Source organism: Canis lupus, chromosome 8 (genome assembly GCF_003254725.2).
Source record: "Canis lupus dingo isolate Sandy chromosome 8, ASM325472v2, whole genome shotgun sequence".
NCBI classification, from domain to species: Eukaryota; Metazoa; Chordata; class Mammalia; order Carnivora; family Canidae; genus Canis; species Canis lupus.
This window is the reverse complement of record NC_064250.1, coordinates 30,500,341-30,522,412: the sequence shown is the minus strand read 5'-3', so window position 1 is coordinate 30,522,412 and position 22,072 is coordinate 30,500,341. Positions and strand designations below refer to the sequence as shown.

The window sequence follows — 22,072 nt, the reverse complement described above, 5'->3', positions numbered from 1 at the left end:
TTGAAGCACTATCAGTAAACTCTTATTATTTATACATTTATACTTGGAAATTATCAAGTTAATTTTGTCTGTGTGACTTAAAGACTTTTCCAACATAGAGTTTATTTATTTTTTAAAATATTTTATTTATTTATTCATGAGAGACACACAGAAAGAGAGACAGACTCCAGGATCATGCCCTGAGCCGAAGGCAGACACTCAACCACTGAGCCACCCAGGTGCCCCTGCCACATAGAGTTTAAAAACTGTAGTATAGTTCACTATTGACAACCTATTACTCTAATTGCATAGATAATCCTAACTATAGGAAACAGTAGAGGTGTCTCTAAAAGTGGATATACAGAACCTTGTTACTGTAAGAAACAGCAGAGCTGTTTCTGAAAGTGGATACACATAACTCATGGGGTCCATAAGATGATCACTGGAGTAGAAAAAATATTAAAAAGAAACCAAACCTTAGTAATATTGTTATACACACTGACAACATTAATATATACTCTTGTCACACAGTTAATGTCCCACATAATATGCAAAACATCCTAAGGAAAGAGTGAGGATTCCAAAACATGAAGGGCTTAATAGCAATGTCCTCATTCACTTATTTGCTTTCAGTGTAATGAAACATATTACAATTTGAGTAAACCGGTTTAAGTGGAAAAATAAATTATAAGTGGACATACAAATTAGATTTTTTTTTAAGATTTTATTTATTTATTCATGAGAGACACACAGAAAGAGAGGCAGAGACTCAGGCAGAGGGAGAAGCAGGTTCCATGTAGGGAGCCCGATGTGAGACTCGATCCTAGGACTCTGGGATCACGCCCTGGGTTAAAGGCAGATGCTCAACCGCTGAGCTACCCAGGCATCCCAAATTAGAATGTTTTACTTATTTATTAAATAGTTACATAGGACTTACTATTACTACCCATGTGATTTTTTCCCTTGCTCATGACAGTTGTAGCAATAACAAGTTCAAGGGCAGCAATATCCAGGGTCTTCTACTGCTGGCAGTAGAAACTGTAGCCTCTAGTGCTCAAAAGTACATCGTTTAGGGCATTATTCCTGACTGAACAACTTTGGTCTCTGATGCTGGGTCTTCAAACCTATTGGCAATTCTGTAAGCTTCCCAGTTTCCTTTTGCAGTCATTTCTATTAGCTAATAAAAATTCTGACTGAGGGCAACCCCGATGGCCCAGTGGTTTGGCGCTGCCTTCAGCCTGGGGTACAATCCTGGAGATTCGGGATCGAGTCCCATGTCAGGCTCCCTGCATGGAGCCTGCTTCTCCCTCTGCCTGTGTTTCTGCCTCTCTCTCTCTCTCTCTCCCTCTCTCTCTCTGTGTCTATCATAAATAAATAAGTAAAATCTTTAACAAAAAATTCTGGTTGATACATTATATATATTTTTAAAAGGTGATTAAGGGGGTAGCTGGGTGGCTCAACCAGTTTGGGTGCCTGACTTTTGATTTCGGCTCAGATCATGATCTCAGACTCATGGGATCAACCCCCACATTGGGCTCTACACTCATCAGGGAGTACGCTTGAGATTCTCTCTCTCCTTTCTCTGTTACTGCCTCCCCCGCTCCCCGCACTCACTCACTTTTTCTAATAAATAAATAAATCTTTTAAAAGTACATAAATCAGGGCAGCCCGGGTGGCGCAGCGGTTTGGCGCCGCCTGCAGCCTGGGGTGTGATCCTGGAGACCCGGGATCGAGTCCCGCATCGGGCTCTCTGCATGGAGCCTGCTTCTCCCTTTGCCTGTGTCTCTACCTCAATCTCTCTGTGTCTATGAATAAATAAATAAAATCTTTTAAAAAAAATAAAAGTACATAAATCATCCCTTAAGAAAGTAAAATAAAAAGGTGATCAAGAGTATGTCTCAGAAGGATATACACAAACACAAGCAGATGCTCTACAGGATACCAAAAATGGAATTTTTTACTTTTCTTTTCAGTAGTTAGTGTATGTATATAGAGTCTCAGATTTGCAGTATGCATAGTCACAGTGACATAGGATAATTTCCAATCATAGTTATGCAAAACTTCTAATTGGCGGGAACTTTGCATAGGTAATTGGAATAGAATTTTATTTCAAAGTTTTGTATGATTCCAATCATCAGGTATTATTCAAGAATGGGAAATTTATGGGGTGCCTGGGTGGCTCATCAGTTAAGTGTCTGCCTTTGGCTCCGGTCATGATCCCAGGATCCTGGGACCAAGCCTCGCATCAGGTTCCTTGCTCAGAGGGGAGTCTGGTTCTCCCTCTACCCCCTGCTCATCCTTTCTTTCTCTCTCTCTCAAATAAATAAATAAAATCTTTTTTAAAAAAAAGGGAAATTTAATTAGCTATTATTTTTCAATTAGCTACTAAATATCCAAAGAAAAACACTCCATCAATACCAAATATATATTTATATATTAAATTTAATATATAAAAATTTATATATTATGTATTACAACATTTTTTAATGTTAGTATATACTATTTATATTATGTTGCATGACTTTTTTTTTTTTAAAGATTTTATTTATTCATGAGAGACACAGAGAGAGAGAGAGAGAGAAAAAGAGAAAGAGAAAGAAAAGAGAAAGAGGCAGAGACACAGGCAGAGGGAGAAGCAGGCTCCATGCAGGGAGCCTGATGCGGGACTCGATCCTAGGACTCCAGGATCACACCCTGAGCTGAAGGCAGGCGCTAAACTGCTGAGCCACCCAGGGATCCCCGCGTGACAATGTTTATATATTTAAAGTTAATATATATATTAAAAATCATACCTCCCTTTCTCTTTGTTACCACACAACCATACAACATGAGGTAAGGGATAAAAACTAAAGTAGATATGAAAGGGAAAAATAGAAAAGACATATAAAAGAAAGTGGAAAAATAAAAAACATTCTTGGTAGAAATGAGAAAATGTGAAAAAAATGTTATGAATGAAGCTCTAGTTACATCAAAATGCTGGAATCCACCCAAATGTCCATCAATGGGAGTTAAATGAATAAAATATGGGATATTCTATAATGAAATATTATGGAACTCTTAAAAAAGAATTGAGGCATGGCAAGATATCTGCATATACTACAATGGGATGGGATGATCTTCAGAATACATATAAATGAAAAAAGCAAGATGGAGGCAAGTATATAGCATATTCCTGTTTATCCTACAGGAGAGGATATCCACATATATGTGTCTATTTCTATTTAAAAAGAACCATGGAAGGATAATCCCTAAAACACACAAAACTACCCAGTTTATTTGCTTTGTAAAAAGAATCAGAGTTCCAGCCATTCAGAGCTGCATAAAAGGCTTGTTTACAGACTGCATATACTTGACTAAAGTGCAGAGAGGGTCAGAGACTATTGACAACTGGATACTACTCAGACATCAACAAAATATGTCTCTGAAATTAACATTATAAGTTAATGAGAAAGAAGTATAGAATCTATAAATTCTACTTTCCACAATCTCTCCACACTTGTCCATGACATAGACTGAGAAGAGAATGTATCAATTTACACTAACTGATGACAGTTCAAATCCCCCCAGGCAAAACTGTTCTCCTTTTAGTTCTTCTCACTTCTGCGGACGGTTCTCATTCTTTTATTTTCTCCGTCTTCTAAAATTCAGTGCAAACACAATGCCATCTCAGATCAACAGTAATAGCAGAGCTAGAACATAGCCTTAAACCAGAAAATTCAGAATCTAAACTAACTGAAGCAGCATGGTGGTGACTGCCTTCAACCTGCCTTTACCTGCCTAGCCATAACAGCCAAATAAAGCCCTGCATAAGAGACAGACTTGCAAAAAATTGCAAAAAATAAGGACTATAGCCAGTGAGTTGAGCCATTAAAAAAAGGAGAAACAATAGAGCAGAAAAGCCACAAACTTCTTTGAGGAGAATCCCTGAGAAAGAAGAACCAACATACAAGGTGATCATGAATGAGTAATAAATCTAGAGTATTGGGAGATGAAAATTTTACATCGTAGAAAATAGAGGTTCACAAATTCCTCCAAAAATGCTGTGTGTCATTTTGTCTAACGGTTTTATTTGTGTTAGTCTCACCAGGGTGAATAAGCCCAAATATAAGGAAGTTGTTACAAAGGGATAGGAAAATTCTAAATCAAATGAATTAAATTCAACTAACATATCCTGAGTACCTCCTATCAATTTCATTAGAGCCTTTTACACTGGGGACATGGAAACATCAGAAGTCCAAATCCAGTATCACCACATAACAACAAAAGAAATCCCACCAAGCCACCCATAGTAAAGAGAACTAAATGACTAAGATTAAAACAAATTCTCAGGACACCTGGGTGTCTCAGTGGTTAAGTATCTGCTTTCGGCTCAGGGTGTGATTGTAGAGCCCCAGGATCGAATCCCGCATTGGGCTCCCCATGGGGAGCCTGCTTCTCCCTCTGCCTATGTCTCTGCCTTTCTCTGTCTTTCTCATGAATAAATAAATAAAATTTAAAAAGTAAAAAATAAAACTGATTCTCTTGTTCATTTTCAAGTAAATCGGGTCTCCAGATATTCCCCTTCCCTCCCCTACATGTCAGGTCCCTTGGGTACAGTGGTGAAAAAAGACCTGGATTTTTGGGGGGATCCCTGGGTGGCTCAGCGGTTTAGCACCTGCCTTTGGCCCAGGGCGCAATCCTGGAGTCCCGGGATCGAGTTCTGCATCGGGCTCCCAGCATGGAGCCTGCTTCTCCCTCCTCCTGTGTCTCTGCCTCTCTCTCTCTATCATAAATAAATAAATCTTAAAAAAAAAAAAAGACCTGGATTTTTAAACTAGACATCAAGTGAAATAACCTTTTCAAATGTCACAATTATTGCTCAGAATATTATTTTTATGTCCTAGTTAGACATCTTTAATGATATCCACTGTTTCACAGTTTAAACAAATGAATTTTATTCTGCCAAATATAATTCCCACCAAAATCCTTCCCCTTATTTCCCCATAGGAGACAGATAATGAATGATAGGCACTGGTGTTTTAAAAATTAAAATACTTCAATAAGCGTGCTATAAATCCACACATTGAGATGCCTTGGCTCAGCAGTTGAGCATCTGACTTTGGCTCAGGACGTGATCCTGGAGTCCCAGGATCGAGTCCTACATCAGGCTCCTGCATGGAGCCTGCCTCTCCTCCCTCTGGCTATGTCTCTGCCTCTCTCTGTGTTTCTCATGAATAAATAAATAAAATATTTAAAATAAATAAATAAAGCTACACATTAGAAAGGTTTTTTTTTTGTATATTTCAGTAATGCTACTGTTGGTTGGCAGCTGAGAGGTCTTCTACTTACTGGATATCTTTTCATTTCCTTCTAACATTTACAGCAGGGTATGAGGGGCTCTTTTTGAGACTATTTCTTCCTGAAAGGAAGATTGATGGATTTCCTTACACTTTCTAGCTCACAAGTGTTCTGTGTTTGTTTGCTTATAATTTATCAGTTCTTACTTTTTTCAGCATTTCCCAGCTTGTAGAACTATACAGTAGGAAGGACAGCTTTGTTCTGGTAGCTTTTTGTACTGGTAGTCCTACTCAAGACTTAGATGTGACACTGGAGCAGGTCCAAGTGCCTGACCACAGAGGTCAGAGGTCACCAAACTACCACTGTTCCAAAAATAAAATGTACCACATTTTATTTTATTTTTTATTTTTTTAAAGATTTTATTTATTTATTCATGAGAGACAGAGAGAGAGAGGGAGGCAGAGGCACAGGCAGAGGGAGAAGCAGGCTCCATGCCAGGAGCCCAACGTGGGACTCGATTCCGGGACTGCAGGATCATGCCCTGGGCAAAAGACAGGCGCTAAACCACTGAGCTACCCAGGGATCCCCATAGGTATGTTTTCTAAACAGGTTAATTGTCATATCTTGAAATCTGGTCTTCTCAAGTGAAAAATGTCAGAATGAACTCCTTATCTACCATTAGAGGGGGGGAAAAAGAGGTCTTTAGTTCTCTTCAATTCACAGGGTGAGAGTACAGTATTTACAGTTAAGAAAGAATAAGAGACTTTGTACTTTTGCATTATAAATCAATATTTACTTAAGGTTAATAATCCCTATTAACTAGGTACACTGATTTGTTAAAAGATTTTATTTATTTATTTATATAGCCACGAGTGGGGGGAGAGGCAGAGGGAGAGAAAGAAAGAATCTTTAGCAGACTCCATGCTGAGCATGGAGCCTTAATTGGGGCTTGATCTCACCATTCTGAGGTCATGATCTGAGCCAAAATCAAGAGTTGGACACTTAACCGACTGAGCTACCCAGGCGCCCTAGTACACTGATTTTTGACTTGTGATTCTGGAAGGTAAAGAAGGGAAGATGACCACATAAGAAGCGTCACAGAAGTCAAGGGAGCAGGGTATCAGGAAGGAAGGATTGGTCAACTCCATTAAACTCTGTGGAGATAATGTTGATTTAGGCCTATAGAGTGTCCACTGGATTTTATGACTGCTGAGGGGTTAGGGTGGGGGCAGAAGTGGTGATCAGAGATCTTGGGGAAAGTCATTCAGTAGAGGATATAGGCAAAAATCAGACTGCCCTGATCTGAACAGTGAAAGTGAAGTAGGCTAAGGGAAGAAGAAAAACACAACTTGCTTTTGAGATGCCTGGCTGTGAAGGGAAGAGAAAGAGCGCAGTAGCTTCAAGGAGATAAAAAGTTGAGAAAGGTGGGACACCTGGGTGGCTCAGTGGTTGAGCATCTGCATTTGGCTCAGGGCGTGATCCTGGGGTCCTGGGATCGAGTCCCACATCAGGCTCCCTGCAAGGAGCCTGCTTCTCCCTTTCAATAAATAAATAGTTGAGAAAGTTTGGGATTGTTTGTTTTTAAGATACCAGATATCTGACCAAGTGTAAAAGGTGATAGGGTCTCAGCCCAGAAATCTTTGTAGTGCTACAGAACTGTACCTAGAGCTGCCCACTCTGTATCTCTACTTAATTGCTACAAATGCATTTCAAGTCCAGAAGTTCAAAACTGAATTTATTACCTTTCTTCCAAAACCTGCTGCTTCTCCTGTATTCTTTATCCTGGTAATAGGATCTGTCTGTGGAGGGCTCCTGCAAAGAACCTGAGTCTTCCCCTACTCTTCTCTCTAATCTGTCCTACACTATGTTTTATCCACAACAAACTATTGTTTCTCTCCTGCATTGTTCTCATTCTGTATCAGTGCTCTGTTCATGCCTCTTCCTCTTAGAACTGCTCTCGATCCCAGGAGATAAACACCTACTTATCTTTCAAGACTCAATCAATCAATCAATGAGAGAGTGAGCACATTTTTATAACCTTTTCCTTTTTCTTTTTTTTAAGATTTTATTTATGTATTCACAAGAGACAGACAGAGAGAGAGAGAGAGGGGCGCAGAGACATAGGCAGAGGCAGGTTCCATGCAGGGAGCCTGATGCGGGATTCGATCCCAGGACTCCAGGATCACACCCTGAGCCGAAGGCAGACGCTTAACTGATGAGCCACCGAGACATCCTATAATAACGCTTTTCCTGAATATGCCTCCCCACCTCAGCAAACTTAACCATTCCTTTTTCTCTCTCTTTCTTCCCTTCCTTCTTTTTCCCTCACTCCTTTTCCTTGTTTCACTCCAGTGGTTCCTAGTTTTACAGATAATTTACTTTTCCAAGTAAGCACAGAAACAAACAACTATGATCTATTATTACCATCTCCCCAAATAACATTTTATGCCAAAATAACTTATACCCAAAATATCATAATTTCAGATTAAAAACATTTGTTCTTGATAAGGTTACCAACCTAGTAACTGTGTTTATCTATACCATTCATATATTTCTCACTGCACTGAAGATCCATGAAAATGGCAGTGACCTAACAAGCTTCTCTTATTAACACTTAAGATACTTCGTTCTTCTCACATGAATGCCACTGCTAGTTTGTAAGTTCCTAAGGAGTAAGTTTTGTGAATTATTAGTCTTTGTATCTATAGTACAAAGTAGTATTATAATGCAGCTCCCAGAACAAAACAGGTGCTCAATAAATACTTAAGTGTAATCAAGAGAAAGCAATAGAGAAAGAAAATTAAAATGCTAAGACAGGGGCATAGAAAGAAAAAAATCTTTGGAAAATAGCCACCAACTTGAAATCGAAGCTGAAGATGGATTAGTGATCTCTAAGCCAAAAGGATTCTTGACTTGTCTCATTTGCTTTTTGAAAACTCTTGTGTTGAACTGGGTCTCTTCTGAATTTCTCAGAATTACTGGAACATCCCAACCAAACCTAAATAAAAATAAAATAATACATAATTCTAGCAAATGCTGAAACTTTGCTATATGTGAAGTATATTGTGCTTCATCAGTTATTCCTTTTAACATAAGCACCACAAAAAGAGATTAATTTATTCATTTTACATTGTATTACAGAATTAATCTAAAATTGAGAGATTAGAGGCCCCATACAATTGCAATATATCATTCAACTGGCTGAAATGACATACTCTTAAAAATGAAAAGTTCTATTGTTAATATTATTGTTGATAACAAAGTAGTATAGTCATTAGATAAATTAACATAACAGCAAAAACATGATAATTATTGACTTTTTTTACATAATATAAAAAACATATTCATATTTAATATGCAGACTATTTTATATTATTTATGGGACAGGAGAACTTTTAAACACCAAATAGAGCATTTCATTTATATAACATATTTTCTACTTGTGAATTTCATGTAAAACTGCAATAATGTACATTGAACAGATTAGAAGGAAAGTGAAAGGGACCAAACTCAATTCCTTATAAAATTAGAAAGCAGCTAGGTTCACTCAATTTAAAAAAAAAGGTAACTTAAAATGAATATACATTAGTTAAACCAGGGGACTTTTTCATACTTTGATGCATTCTCTTCTCTCCAGAAACTTAGTAATGATGGATAAAAAATAAACAGAGAAATCAAAAAGACCCCATGGAAATAAGCAAACAAACTGGTATGTTTAAACAAGGAATAGTAGTACTCAGCAATGAAAAGGAATAAATTATTGCCAAAGCCACATGGGTAAATCTCACGACCAACATGCTGTGCAAAAGAAGTCTTATACAAAGGAGTACATGCTATACGATTCCGTAAAATTCTAAAGCAGGCAAAACTATCCATAGCAGAAATAAAAACAGGGCAATGGTTGCTTCTGGGAGCTCAGGAGTATGGACTGACTAGCAAACGGAACAAGGAAACTTTCTCTCGTGATGGTAATGTTCCATATCTTGATAGAGGTTTGAGTAGATGATATGTTTGATAACACTGAAGACTTGTATATGTCATTGTGTGTTAATATTACTTCAAAAGAAAAAAATAAATGTTGAGGGATGCCTGGGTGGCTCAGTCACTTAAAGCATCTGACTCTTGGTTTCGGCTCAGGTCATGATCTCAGGATTATGAGATTGAGCCCCATGCCGGCTCCCTGAGAGGTGTGGAGCCTGCTTAAGAGTCTCTCTCTTGGCCATGTCTATATCTTCCTCTGTGAGATTTCTGTTCATGTCTTTTGCCCATTTCATGATTGAATAAAGACTGCTAACTCTGGGAAACGAACTAGGGGTGGTAGAAGGGGAGGAGGGCGGGGGGGTGGGAGTGAATGGGTGACGGGCACTGGGGGTTATTCTGTATGTTAGTAAATTAAACACCAATAAAAAATAAATTAAAAAAAAAAAGTGTCTCTTTCCTTCTTCCTCTGTGCCTCCCGCCCCCCTTCTCTAAAAAAACCCCAAACAAAACAAATATTGAACTGTAATATGCAATGCTTTAGTATTTGGAGAAGAGTAACAACTTATTTTGAAGGGATTAAGAAATAAGATGGACGGGACGCCTGGGTGGTTCAGCAGTTGAGTGTCTGCCTTCGGCTCAGGGCCTGATCCCAGGATCCGGGATCGAGTCCCGCATCAGGACCCTCCCAGCAAGGAATCTGCTTCTCCCTCTGTCTGTGTCTCTGCCTCTCTCTCTGTCTCTCATGAATAAATAAATCTTAAAAAAAATAATAAGATGGACAAATATGTAAAATATTGATTATATTGATTATAGCAAAATATTGATTGTAGAACCTAAGTGTGGACATATATATATATTCACTGCATAACTTTTTTAACCTTTCCATATGTTTGAAATTTTTAATAATAAAATGTTGGAAAAAAAGAGACATAGCTGGTTTCAAAGACAAATCTTTATAGCTCTGAAAAGGGAAAGAAATATAAAGTAATGAGTAAGGCTGATGCCATGGTTTGATGGGTCCTGAGTCTGGCAGCAGGCAGTGGGAAGTAAGCCTTCCCACAGTATGAAGATCTTATTTATAGGTTGTCTGCTAAAGACAAGAGCCAGAGTGAAGTTCATAATTTGAATCCAGGAGCTGGGTTAGGCCAATATCAATAAGGAACAGAAGTGTCATCACCTGGTCCTTGACTAAGGGGCACCTAGGAATCTAGTTGGAGACAATTGTAAAATGGTTAAACAGCAAGGATGAAAACAAAGGGTGGGGAAGAAAACTTCTACTTAAATTTAGGTTGCAAACCAAAATTTCAAAACACATGAATAAATCTAAGGCCAAGAGAAGGCCAATAAAAGTAACACATGGAATACAGTTATACTCTAGATGAATTTAATTTTATGGAATTGTTGGATAAGTCTGTTCTGGTCCTGGCTAAGAAAGCTGAAAAGCAAGCCTCTAACAGATCAAACTGTTTCCAAGTAAGTTAACTGTATCCCAAAACAAACCTCAAGATTATATATATGAATACAAACACATCTAGCACCTTAAAGTAAAATTCACAATGTTTAGCATCCAATAAAAGGTTAACAACCATGCAAAGAAGAAAATATGACTCATAATGAGGAGAGAAACTAATCAAAAGAACTAGACCCTAGAAATGACATGGATGCTAGAACTAGTAGACAAGAACATTGAAATAATTGTTGCAACTAAACTCTATATTTTCAAGAAAGTAAGTAAAGACTGAGCATATTATATAGAGACATGGAAGATATCTAAAAAGACCCAAATCCATTTCTGAAGAAGAAAAAACACAGCATTTTTTTTTTAAATACAACATTTGTGATGAAAAATACACTGGATAAGATTAATAGCTGACTTAACATTATAGAACAAAAGATTAGTACATTTGAAGATTTATTCACAGAAAGGAATCCAATATGAAACACAAAAAGGGGGAAAAAAAGGCTGGATTAAAAAAAAATATCAGTGAGCTGAAGGACAACTTCATGTAGCCTACAGTTAAGGGGTAGAGACATACAAGAAAATTACAGACACATATCACTCAAGAACACAGATGCAAAACTTCTTAAAATGTTAACAAATGAAATCCAACAATATATTAAAAGGCTAATACATCAGGACCTACTTACAGCTTAACATAACATTAAAAATTTAATGTAATTCACCATATTAACAGACTAAAAAAAGAAAAACCATATGATCATCTCAGTACATGCAGAAAAAGCACTTGCTAAAATCCAACGTCTATTCCTGATAAAAACTGTCAGCAAACTAGGAATGTTAAGGAACTTGATAAACGGCAGCAATAAGTATGTGGAGCTAACATCGTATTTAATGAAAAACTGCTTTCCTCCTAAAATCAGGAATAAGACACTTAATAGCTGTGTGTCCTTAAGTAATCACTCAAGCTTTATTTAACTGGTTTCCCATCTGGAAACATTTGTAACAGGGCTTGGCACTATATAAGTGCTAGCAATGATAATGTTGATGATGGAGTAAATGTAGGTGTTGGCAGAAAAGCTAGAAAGAAAAATCCAGTAATTTCTCCTTATTGAACGTCAGAATTGGTTACCCCACAGTCCCTGTGTCCACAGCCCAACATTGCCCCAGGGCCTCTTAGAGGTTAGGTTGGGAATGTGAAATGGCAGGATACAAGATATAGTCTTCCCACAAGAGCCATAAGATAACACTTTCCCCTTCTTTCTTTCATCCCTTGGAGTGAAAAAAACAAAGGGAGAAAAACATGATTCTATGCTATACATACTCATTACATTTCCTGGCCCCTTCATCATTTTAATTCTCCCTACTGTCCCCTTCTCCCTTTTTTTCTTTACTCCCACTGCCTGGCTCCATACACCCACACTACCAGCAGTAAACACCAGAACTCAGAGCTTATTGTGTTCAGTTCTACTGTAGGTTCAAGCATTATATTTCAGGTCCTTTATCATGTTATACCTAAAAATTTCAATTAAACAATCTTTAAAGATACAGGAGTCAGAAACCCAAAAAGCAAGGCTTTGGAGAAATATCTGGAAGCAGCCTGCTGTGAGCACAGAATTCCTTTGCAATATGCTTTATTTATTCCATGATATATCTGGGTGTTTTTTTTTTAAATATATTTATGACAGACATAGAGAGAGAGAGAGAGAGGCAGAGACACAAGCAGAGGGAGAAGCAGGCTCCATGTAGGGAGCCTGATGTGGGACTCGATCCTGGGTCTCCAGGATCACACCCTGGGCCAAAGGCAGTGTCAAACCACTGGGCCACCGGGGCTGCCCGATATATCTGGTTTTAATATAAATATATTATTTCTCCAAATCTTTTTTTTTTTAGATTTTATTTATTTATTCATGAGACACACACACACACACACACACACAGAGGCAGAGACATAGGCAGAGAGAGAAGCAGGCTCCATGCAGGGAGCCTGATGCGGGACTCGATCCCGAGTCTCCAGGATCACGCCCTGGGTTGAAGGTGGCGCTAAACCACTGAGCCACCCAGGCTGCCCTCTCCAAATCTTTACATAAAATCAGTGTTGTGGAAAGATATCCCATATCTGTTCTGTGGCTTTGTATATGCCTTAGAATGGAACAAATAATATGAGATGTAAAGTGTTCCTTCTTTTTAAACATGCTTATCCAAGGCTGCTTGGCCCAGCATTATATCCGGAGCTGCCAAAGCACACCTATTATGAAAAGAAATTCATCTCCCTAGATTTTTTTTATTTCTCTGCCTCATGCTTAATCTTGGGTCTGCATTTTCTAACACCCTAAGGTCCTTGATTTGAGTCAAATACATCTTTTCAAATTGGTATTATGAATCATGCTAAACCCTTGGCCAGAAAAGTACACAAAACATATTTCAATGAATTAGAAAGTAAACTGGTATTCAGGTTAAGAACCCAAACAATATCCTCAGAAAGTCTGTGTGTCACCTCCCAGGCACTACCCCTTCCCTCTCCACTGTCTTGACTTTCATTACTATAATTTAGCGTACCTGTTTCTGAATTGTTATGTAAGTGGAAGTGTGCTGTATATATGCTGTGTATACTTTTATTTCCTTTTTTACAACACTATGCTTGAAGATTCATCCATGCAGTTATATTCAGTGCATTTTTGTGGCCTTATAGTATTCTAGGGTATAATAAATGTGCTGTAACTTGCTTACTCATTCTACCTTTAATAGATATTTAAGTTGTCCTCACATTCTGGCCATTATGAATATGCCTATACGAACATTTTCATACAAGGCACTTGGTGCACATGCGTGTACATGCATTTTTATTAGGTCCACACAGGCTGAGAATGGTATTTCTCAGCCATAACGTCTGTGCTTCTTCAACTTCAGTGGATAATGCTAACAATTGTTCTATGTGGTAGTATCAATTTACACTCCCACCAGCAGTCAATGAGTGCTCCCCTTGCTCCAAATCCTTGCCAAAACATTATTAGCCACTCTAGTAGTTATTTGGTGGCACTGTACTATGGTTTTAATTTCTATTTCTCAGATGACCAATTATTCTTATTTATAGAAATTAATATGTTCTGAATACGACTCTTTTGTTGGATGTCTTCACCCCTTCTACACCTTGCCTTTCACCTTCATAATGGTATCTTTTGATAAGCAGAGTTCTTAATTTTATTTATTTATTTATTTTTAAAAATATTTTATTTATTTATTCATGACAGACACACAGAGAGAGAGAGGCAGAGACACAGGCAGAGGGAGAAGCAGGCCCCATGCAGGGAGCCTGATGCGGGACTCCATCTGGGGACTCCAGGATCACGCCCTGGGCCCAAGGCAGAACTGATCGAGTCCCACATCAGGCTCCCTGCATGGAGCCTGCTTCTCCTGTCTGTGTCTCTGCCCCTCTCTCTCTCTCTGTCTCTCATGAATAAATAAATAAAATCTTAAAAAAAAAAAAAACAACTGAAGACTGGTCAAATAGTAATCCATAATTGGTGCTGACAAGTGGTTCTGTAAAATACTGATAAACAGACCTAGTGACATGTCTCTGGCCACCATCCTAAAATTTCCATAATTTTAATCAAAACTAGAATAAAGACATTGATGCCCTGTTTTTCCATAATTTTAATCAAAAACTAGAATAAAGACATTGATGCCCTGTCTATCAGATCATGGCTGATATGAGATTACAAGGAATAATAAAATAAAATAGTAAAATGGAAAATTGACAAATTTTCTGTTCAATCAAATTTCATCCTTATCTTTTTCCACTTAGTCATTTTGGCAACTGTTAGTGATGGAATATGGAATGGCAACTAAATAAATATTTCTAAACATTCATTACTTTCTTTTATATTAAACTTAGCCCCCCTTTTTTTTCTATAAAGAGAATTTTCTATTCTCTTTCCTTTACTATTACAATTTTATAGTTATTCCTCCTGGATTTTTCTATAATTCTGGCTTTTCTCAGTTCTAAAGTTGTTTGTTGCACTTGTTCTTAATGTTTATACTTCTAGCACAGCAATAATCTGTGGACCTCCAATTCTGACCACATTTTTCTTATTGCCTATATAACATCTTACCCTGGCACACTTCTGAAGCTTCTACTCAGAGGCTGAATTGGTAGACTGGACCTCCTTCCTTGTGTCTGGAATCTTATGGAGCTCCTCAAGAATAAAGGTTATTTTGAAGCTAAAATTTTAGGCTCAGTAGTAAACAATTTTTATTACCACTTCAGCCTTGAGTTCTCAAGCCAATCAAAAATCAGACAGGCAGTTAATTTGAGGGGGCCTTCTCTCCAGGGTGATCTCCCAAAGATGGTTTCACACAACTAGCTGGATACTGACACTGGATCAGGATATAAAAACCACTCATGGGGAAACCCTTGGTATGGGAGGATTGTCTCTGAGGGAACTACTGGGCTAATGATATGACTTTGGGAAAACGACTCAATCTCTAAAATTCTGTGCCTTTATTTGTAAAATGAAGGGTTAAAATAAGTGATGTTAAGGTCCTACGAAGGTGTAAAATGTCATATCTAATAGTTTTGTGTTTTCTTCTAGATTGCTCAAAAAAAATTCTTGTCAATGCAAATGTTAAGTATTTTGTACCCTAATCAAGTACAAACTAAAGTCATACTCTTTTCTTAAAGAGGAATCTGTACCTCATCACCAACCTCATCATATGCATAAAACTGACTGCATTCAACAGCATATGAGATGAGAAATAGTCCAGGTCAATGAATCAGGCAGGGTTGGCAGGAGACAGAGACACATCTGTTATTTAAGAATTGTTAATCAAGGGCACCCCGGGTGGCTCAGTGGTTTAGCGCCACCTTAAGTCCAGGGCCTGATCCTGGAGACCTGGGATCAAGTCCCACGTCAGGCTCCCAGCATGGAGCCTGCTTCTCCCTCTGCCTGTGTCTCTGCCATTCTCTCTCCCTCTCTGTGTCTCTCATGAATAAATAAATAAAATCTTAAAAAAAAAAAAAGAATTGTCAATCAAATACTGAAGACTGAAAATGCAAGAAGGGGACACTTGGGTATCCTAGTACGAAGCAATTATCACTCCTAGAGCTGGGGAAACAAAGGGAAGACTAGTAGTTATTACGATTTAGAAGCTCGGATAAAGGATTCCCCAGAGCTGGCATGCAGACTTTTGTGGTAGGAGTGTGGGCCAGCTGGTGCCAATATCTCTGAAGGAGTGTGCTAAGGCTAGTTCAAGATATGAGGAAAAAATGTAAACTAAAATAAACTGCTGCTACTCAGGTCAACTGCAACTGCCAGGGCAAAGGCCAGTTTCTGCAGACCAGAAATAGGAAGCAAACTGTTAAGTCTCTTCTTCCTTCTCCAGCCTTCCAGTCTCTTTCTAGCATCCTCTATTGGCAGAGCCTAATAGGGAGCAAACTACAAGAGAAAAATGATTTGCCAAGTCCCAGCTCTAGTATTACCACAGTACAGAAAAGCATGTTTGCTTCTGAGAGACAACAGCCTATGAGAAAGATCTGGAGAATGATTTATATAGTATGTCCTTGTGGCAGCACTGAAGGATACAGAATCCTTCCTATAGGGGACCTGACCTCCCCTTTAATCAGACACTCCAGGTCTATGGATTGGCTTGTATCTGTAAACTGGGTGAAAGGTGGTAAATCTCTGCTGCGATGACTCAAGTCAGGTTTCTGGCTCCAGACATTGAGTTTTTCCTTCTAAGTAGTTTATGTAGCATTTAATAGGCTGCCCATCTGTTTTATTCCTAGAGACACTGTAATCCATTAGCCACTGCCAAAAATCCTCATGGGCCAAAACATTCTCTGCATTGTCCTCCACTGCCCATTATGGAACATATGTACACCTTGACTCCTGTGAGGTGCCGCTGGACCTCAAGTCAGGAGCTCCCACCATCATAAACAGCCTCTAGGAACAGAGATTTTCAAGGATATGAGTCTCCTCTCAGCAATTTACTTCTCAGTGCCTTCATGAAAGGTGTGTCTTCTGTGTACTCTTAAAGGATGCAGTAGGTGGGCGGGTGTGCAGTTTGCATGTAATAAATCCAGTCCAATATTTCTATCTTTCTGAGCATTCAGAATCCTTCCTCATCATGCCAGGAAAGTTCTAGCACCTTAACCTTAATACATATAGGCCACCACCGAGTTTAAATTTCAGCCAACCAAATCTGAGTTAGTACCTTAGATTCAGACTTTCCTAAGAACACACTCAGAACAATAAATTTTATCTGGGGCACCTGGATGGCTCAGTAGGTTAAGTATCTGGCTCTTGATCTCAGCTCAGGTCTCGATCTCAAGATTGTGGGTTCAAGCCCCGCATTGGGTTCCACACTGCATGTGGAACCTACTAAAAATTAAATAAATAAGGGGGCACCTGGGTGGCTCAGTGGTTGAGCGTCTGCCTTTGGCTCAGGTCGTGATCCTGCAGTCCTGGGATCGAGTCTCACATTGGGGTTCCACAGGGAGACTGCTTTTCCCTCTGCCTTTGTCTCTGCCTCTTTCTGTGTCTCTGATGAGTAAATAAATAAAATCTTTTTAAAAATAAATAAATTTAAAAAATAAGTAAATAAGTAAACAAATAAATTTTTATCTGATTTAGTGTTAACATTCTATCCTTCCTGGCCTAACCTACTTATAATCCATTCTCACACATACTCCTCCTTACCAATGATACAAATTAGCAAAATCTTGCAAATCTTAGAGGCTAGGCTCTTTCCAACTGGGTTGGATTTTTGTCCCTGTTCTTTGGAGCAGGAAGAGATCTGGGCTTCGCAACAGGTTATAGAGATAGGTCTTGAGTACAGGTATCGTTTGCAAAGCATTTACTCTAGGCAAGGTTATTACAGGACCTCCAAGCAAGGGAGGGCCATTTTTCCCAGACATGGAAAGCAAAGCAGTCTGCTTCCATGAACAAGGGAGAGTCAGAGTGACTGGGATTTCAAGATTCTCAGCTTTAGCCACGTCAGTGTAGATGTTCCCATTCCAAGTCTCAGAGCTCTAGTTCTTTCCACTCAGTGTCCTAAATGAGACATCAATAAAGTTGTATAATTCTATTATGCACAACTAAAATTGTACAATGTTTAGTTCTGTGGCTGTATGAAATAAAGTGCTTTAGAACTACAGAACCTCTCTGATTCTCTAAAGAGTTGACCCAAGTGTTTTAAGATTTTAGCTTGTCATTTTTCTTTCTGTAAGGGCTCCAGTGATCTCAGAAGCACCCATCCCACCCACCTCTCAGTCCTTATAGTCAAAAAGTGGTTTAGCTCCTAGGTCCCCCAATCACTTCCAAAATCATTTTATTACAATCAATCAAAGGCAGCAATTTGATTAATAGTGATGCCAATACATGCCGTGGATTACTAGGACCTTATATCCTTCCTATTGGCAAGGAGCTGAAGATGTGACCAGAGGACTCCTTGAGCCCATCTTTGAGAGTAACTCTCAAAGATCCCACTCTGAGTAACAATTTCCTTATTAATATCTTTTATAAGTCTAATCAGGAGACCAAAACCACACCGGTTATTTTGAGAATTTACTATGAATAATTGTTTACCATATGCTGAAGAGCTGAAAACGCAAAAGGGGACAGTGAGTATCAGGGAAGTAGTACCAGAAGAAAGTAGCTATCACTCCAAAACAGGGATAGAGGAAAGAGAACTACTATAGCTGAGAAATTTGGAGGAAGGACTGCTATGGCGCTTGGACTAGGATCTCAGGAAAGGGTATTAATATCTTTGAAGGGGTGCGATAGGCTGATTCTAAGAGAGTAAATAACTACAAACTGAAAAAATTAGGACCACTGTGAGGCACTATCACTGTGGTGAGACAGACAAGAAAAAGAATCACACAGGAAGCAGCAAGCCCTTTTGTCCTCTAGCCTTCTACTTTCCCTCCTCTGCTGCCAAAGCCTGCTAGGCAGCCAGCTAGCAAAGAAGAAATGTGGTTTAGAGGTTCTGCCCCAGATTCACAAGACAGCATCTAAAGGGGTGCTATGAAGCTGAGGGACAATTGCTTAATAATCTGTAGTCAAGAGGAAACAGGGAGCAGTTGCAGAGCCAGGGTCCCCGATTATTTGGATGTGTTAAAGGATGTACGGCATTTTGGTCTCCTTTCTGCACAGTGCCTGGCAAATATCAAGAGTTTAATAAACTTGAGCTATTAGAGCTCACAGAAACCACCATAGAGTTAAAGAGAAATACCATACTTCAGTGGCATGATTCTTTGCTATTGCTATTGGGATTCCAATATTCAGATGTTCCTATTCTTTCTCCACTCCCACACAGTGCAAGCAGACAAGGAGAACAGTAGAAAGAAGCAGTGGGAAAGAAAATCAGAGCAGTACTGAGATAATGGCGAAGACAAAACCAGTAGGGATTATATTTGGGGAGGTTAAAAGAAAAATGACATGGGTGAAAAGCACAGTGTGGATTCATGGGTTTACCATCTGTCTGGGGGCACTATTAGAAAATTGTTTATATGAGATCTAGATGGTTTGCTTTGTTTCTACTCAATGACTCTGTTGCCTTGGCTTAAGTTAACAAATAAACATTAGTAGAATGTCTTATCTACATGGACAAAGCTAACTCCGGTAAAGGGAATGGTTGGGTTAGGCTCAAGATAACTGGTTAGGCCCAAATCAGAATGAAACTGACTGGCACTTACATAGTCTTGGGGCCTCAGCAATGCTTAGCCCAGTCTTCCAAAAATTCTACAATTAACCTGGCCTTCCACCCTTCCAAAATCATATCTAAATGGAGTGGTTAGGTAATCATTAAGCTTTCAAAACAAGTCTTAAACTTGGCAGAGCCGGAATTTGAATCTAGGTCTGTATGACTCCACTGTCTCCAAAGTCTGTCTCTTAACCACTACAAACATGAGGTACCCGACTACCCTCATCCACAGATGCCGCCATCATTATCACTCTGGCCCTTACTCATTTTCCTCTTCCCAATACTACAGATAGATATCTAAGAAATCTAGTTAGTTGGCCTACAGAAAATTAAAATTTAAGGATATAATGCAATGATCAACTAGTTACCTATTTTCCTTAATGAAGGAAAATTTACATTCTTCTAAGAGAATAACACTAATATTATAGTGATTAAGAAACCCTGTGTTAAGACTGCTTTACTCACTTGGGCAACCAAGTTGCAAATTCCAACTGCAAACTTTCCTGAACAATAAACAGCAATAAAATTTGATGGATCAAGAATAACAAACTTCTCCCATCCATCCACAAACAAGGAATTTTCTGCTCTACAGCTGGCAGGGTGAGGAGCGGTATGGAAATATTAAAACTGGGCTTAGTTTCTAAAGATGGCATGTAGTTTCAGAAGTTAACAAAAGCTTGTTTCCTTTCTGCAAAGTAATTCCATACATGCGTCAAGGGATATTTTAAATTTGTTTTACTCCAGCTGATCTATTCACTGACACGCTTCCTCTGCCCCCCAGCTCATGCTGTATCCTTGAAATGCCTTCCATTCTCTACCAGACACACTCAACTTCATTTATTTCTCAAAATCCTTATCCTTCAATTTTCAGCTCAAGGGGCAGCCCTGGTGGCTCATTGGTTTAGCGCCTGCCTTGGCCCAGGGCCTGATCCTGGAGACCCGGGATCGAGTCCCACGTCGGGCTCCCTGCATGGAGCCTGCTTCTCCCTCTGCCCCCCCCCCCCGTGTGTGTGTGTGTCTCATGAATAAATAAATAAAGTCTTAAAAAAAAAATTCCAGCTCATGTCTCTCTCCTCAGTGGATGATTTAGTAAGACGGTTTCAAATAGCCGCATTCATAAGGCTTCTCTAAACATGATACGATGGCATCTCCTCGAGAGAGAAATTTTAGAGTCTCTGAGCTAGAACTGCTCAGGGATTACCTAACAGTCCATTCTCCTGGTCTCCACTGGGTAAACTGCCCCTACCCGTCAATGTGATTTATCTCAAAGGTCTTTTCCAGCTCTGAAATTATGACTTTCACAGTTCCATCGACTAAATGTTACTTCTAAAGGCGTGGAATGCATCTAGAAACCATTCAATTCTCACACGGTAACGGAGTTCAGTTATAAGTTGCGCTGAAAGCTCTGAGGCCAAGCGCTCGGTTCTGCCCAGAACAACAGTCAACTGTGTTCACTGTCCAGGTCTGCGCGCTGCACCGCAGGTGACGGACTCAAGCCTGCTGGACAAGCACTCTACACCTCAACGCCCGGACCAGGCCCTCACCGGCCGCCTTCTCTTTGAGGAACAAAGCTGGGCGAAATACCTCATTCCGGCACCACCCCCAGATGCCCGCAGCGACGGGGACGGCCCAGGGATGCAGGGAGCAGCGATGCAGGTGCACACCGCAACTTGCTGTCCTCCGGGGGCCGGTCGAGGCTCGCGGCAGCGGCTCCCCCGCGGCCCCAGGAGCCCCAGCCCCGCAGCACCCGCGGCTCCGATGCCCTCCCCCTCGCGGTTCTCCGCGACCCCGCTGCCCCAGCGGTCCGCCCCTACGTCCCTTGTTTCTAACCACGCGGTACTTACCATCCCAATACCAGGCCGGTGGTCACGATGAAGCAGGTAAAGACCACCGCGATGTAGAAAAGCGGCGAATACTCATACAGCGTAACCAGAAACACCGCAGCCATCAGGCTCTCCTATACTGAGCCGAGCCCCAGCCGCTCAGCCCGGCCCCGCCCCGCCCCGCCCCGCCCACCCGGCGGGGGCGTGGGGGGTGGGGAAGCCACTACGGCGCCTCGGAGCTGACAAACTTTGTACATACGCACTCGCCCCGGGTTCTCAGACTAGGCGTCCGGGCGACCTCGCCGGCTGCGGGAGCCGGACTGCCAATCACGACGGCGCCTGCAGGGCTGGCCCCGCCCCTCCGCTCTCGTCCCGAGCCATTGGCTGGGCAGAGGGGCGGTGCCCTGATTGGACTCACGGGATTGGTACCCAGAGAGCATCTGTCTGTCCGTGGGGTCAAGGCTTTTCTGCGGCAAATTCTAAATAACCCCTCGCGGCCTGCTTCGCCCCAGGCTCAGGTAAGGTTTTCTGATGACCCAGAGAGGAGGCACGGTCCGAAATCCACGTCACAGAGTCTAAATCCCGCATATTGGATCCGTGGCAAATTTGGGACGAGGAGAAGAGAACCCGCCGGCATCATGGCTTCTACAAAGTGAAGCAACCCCGCACCGGCTCTTGTTTTATCTAGAAAAGTTACAATTAGACACTACGAAAGACCAACCGGAGTCTCACAAGCAGTGTGTACGATTCTTGTCCGCCTTTTCAAGTTGGATTTCATGATAGAGGAAAATTAGCATAGATTCTCACAGACGTAAATCAACTGTCCTCCCACATCCTTTTCCTTTTCTGC

General features: G+C 40.3%; 1 protein-coding gene across 2 annotated transcripts in view; it reads right to left on the bottom strand.

Annotated features, from left to right (window-relative positions):
- CGRRF1 (cell growth regulator with ring finger domain 1) overlaps positions 1-21,487 on the bottom strand; it is a 29,905-nt gene extending 8,418 nt beyond the window's left edge. The window contains exons 1-3 of one of the 2 annotated variants that reach the window (XM_049113198.1): positions 21,244-21,378; positions 17,104-17,238; positions 8,115-8,254 (exon numbers count right to left, since the gene is read on the bottom strand). In XM_049113198.1, the coding sequence (XP_048969155.1) occupies positions 8,115-8,178 (64 nt within the window). In that variant the 5' untranslated portion in view covers positions 8,179-8,254; positions 17,104-17,238; positions 21,244-21,378. Of the gene's footprint in view, positions 1-8,114; positions 8,255-17,103; positions 17,239-21,243 lie in introns of both variants that reach the window. The other variant, XM_025443152.3, reaches the window with a different exon arrangement.
- Between the last annotated feature and the right edge of the window lie 585 nt (positions 21,488-22,072).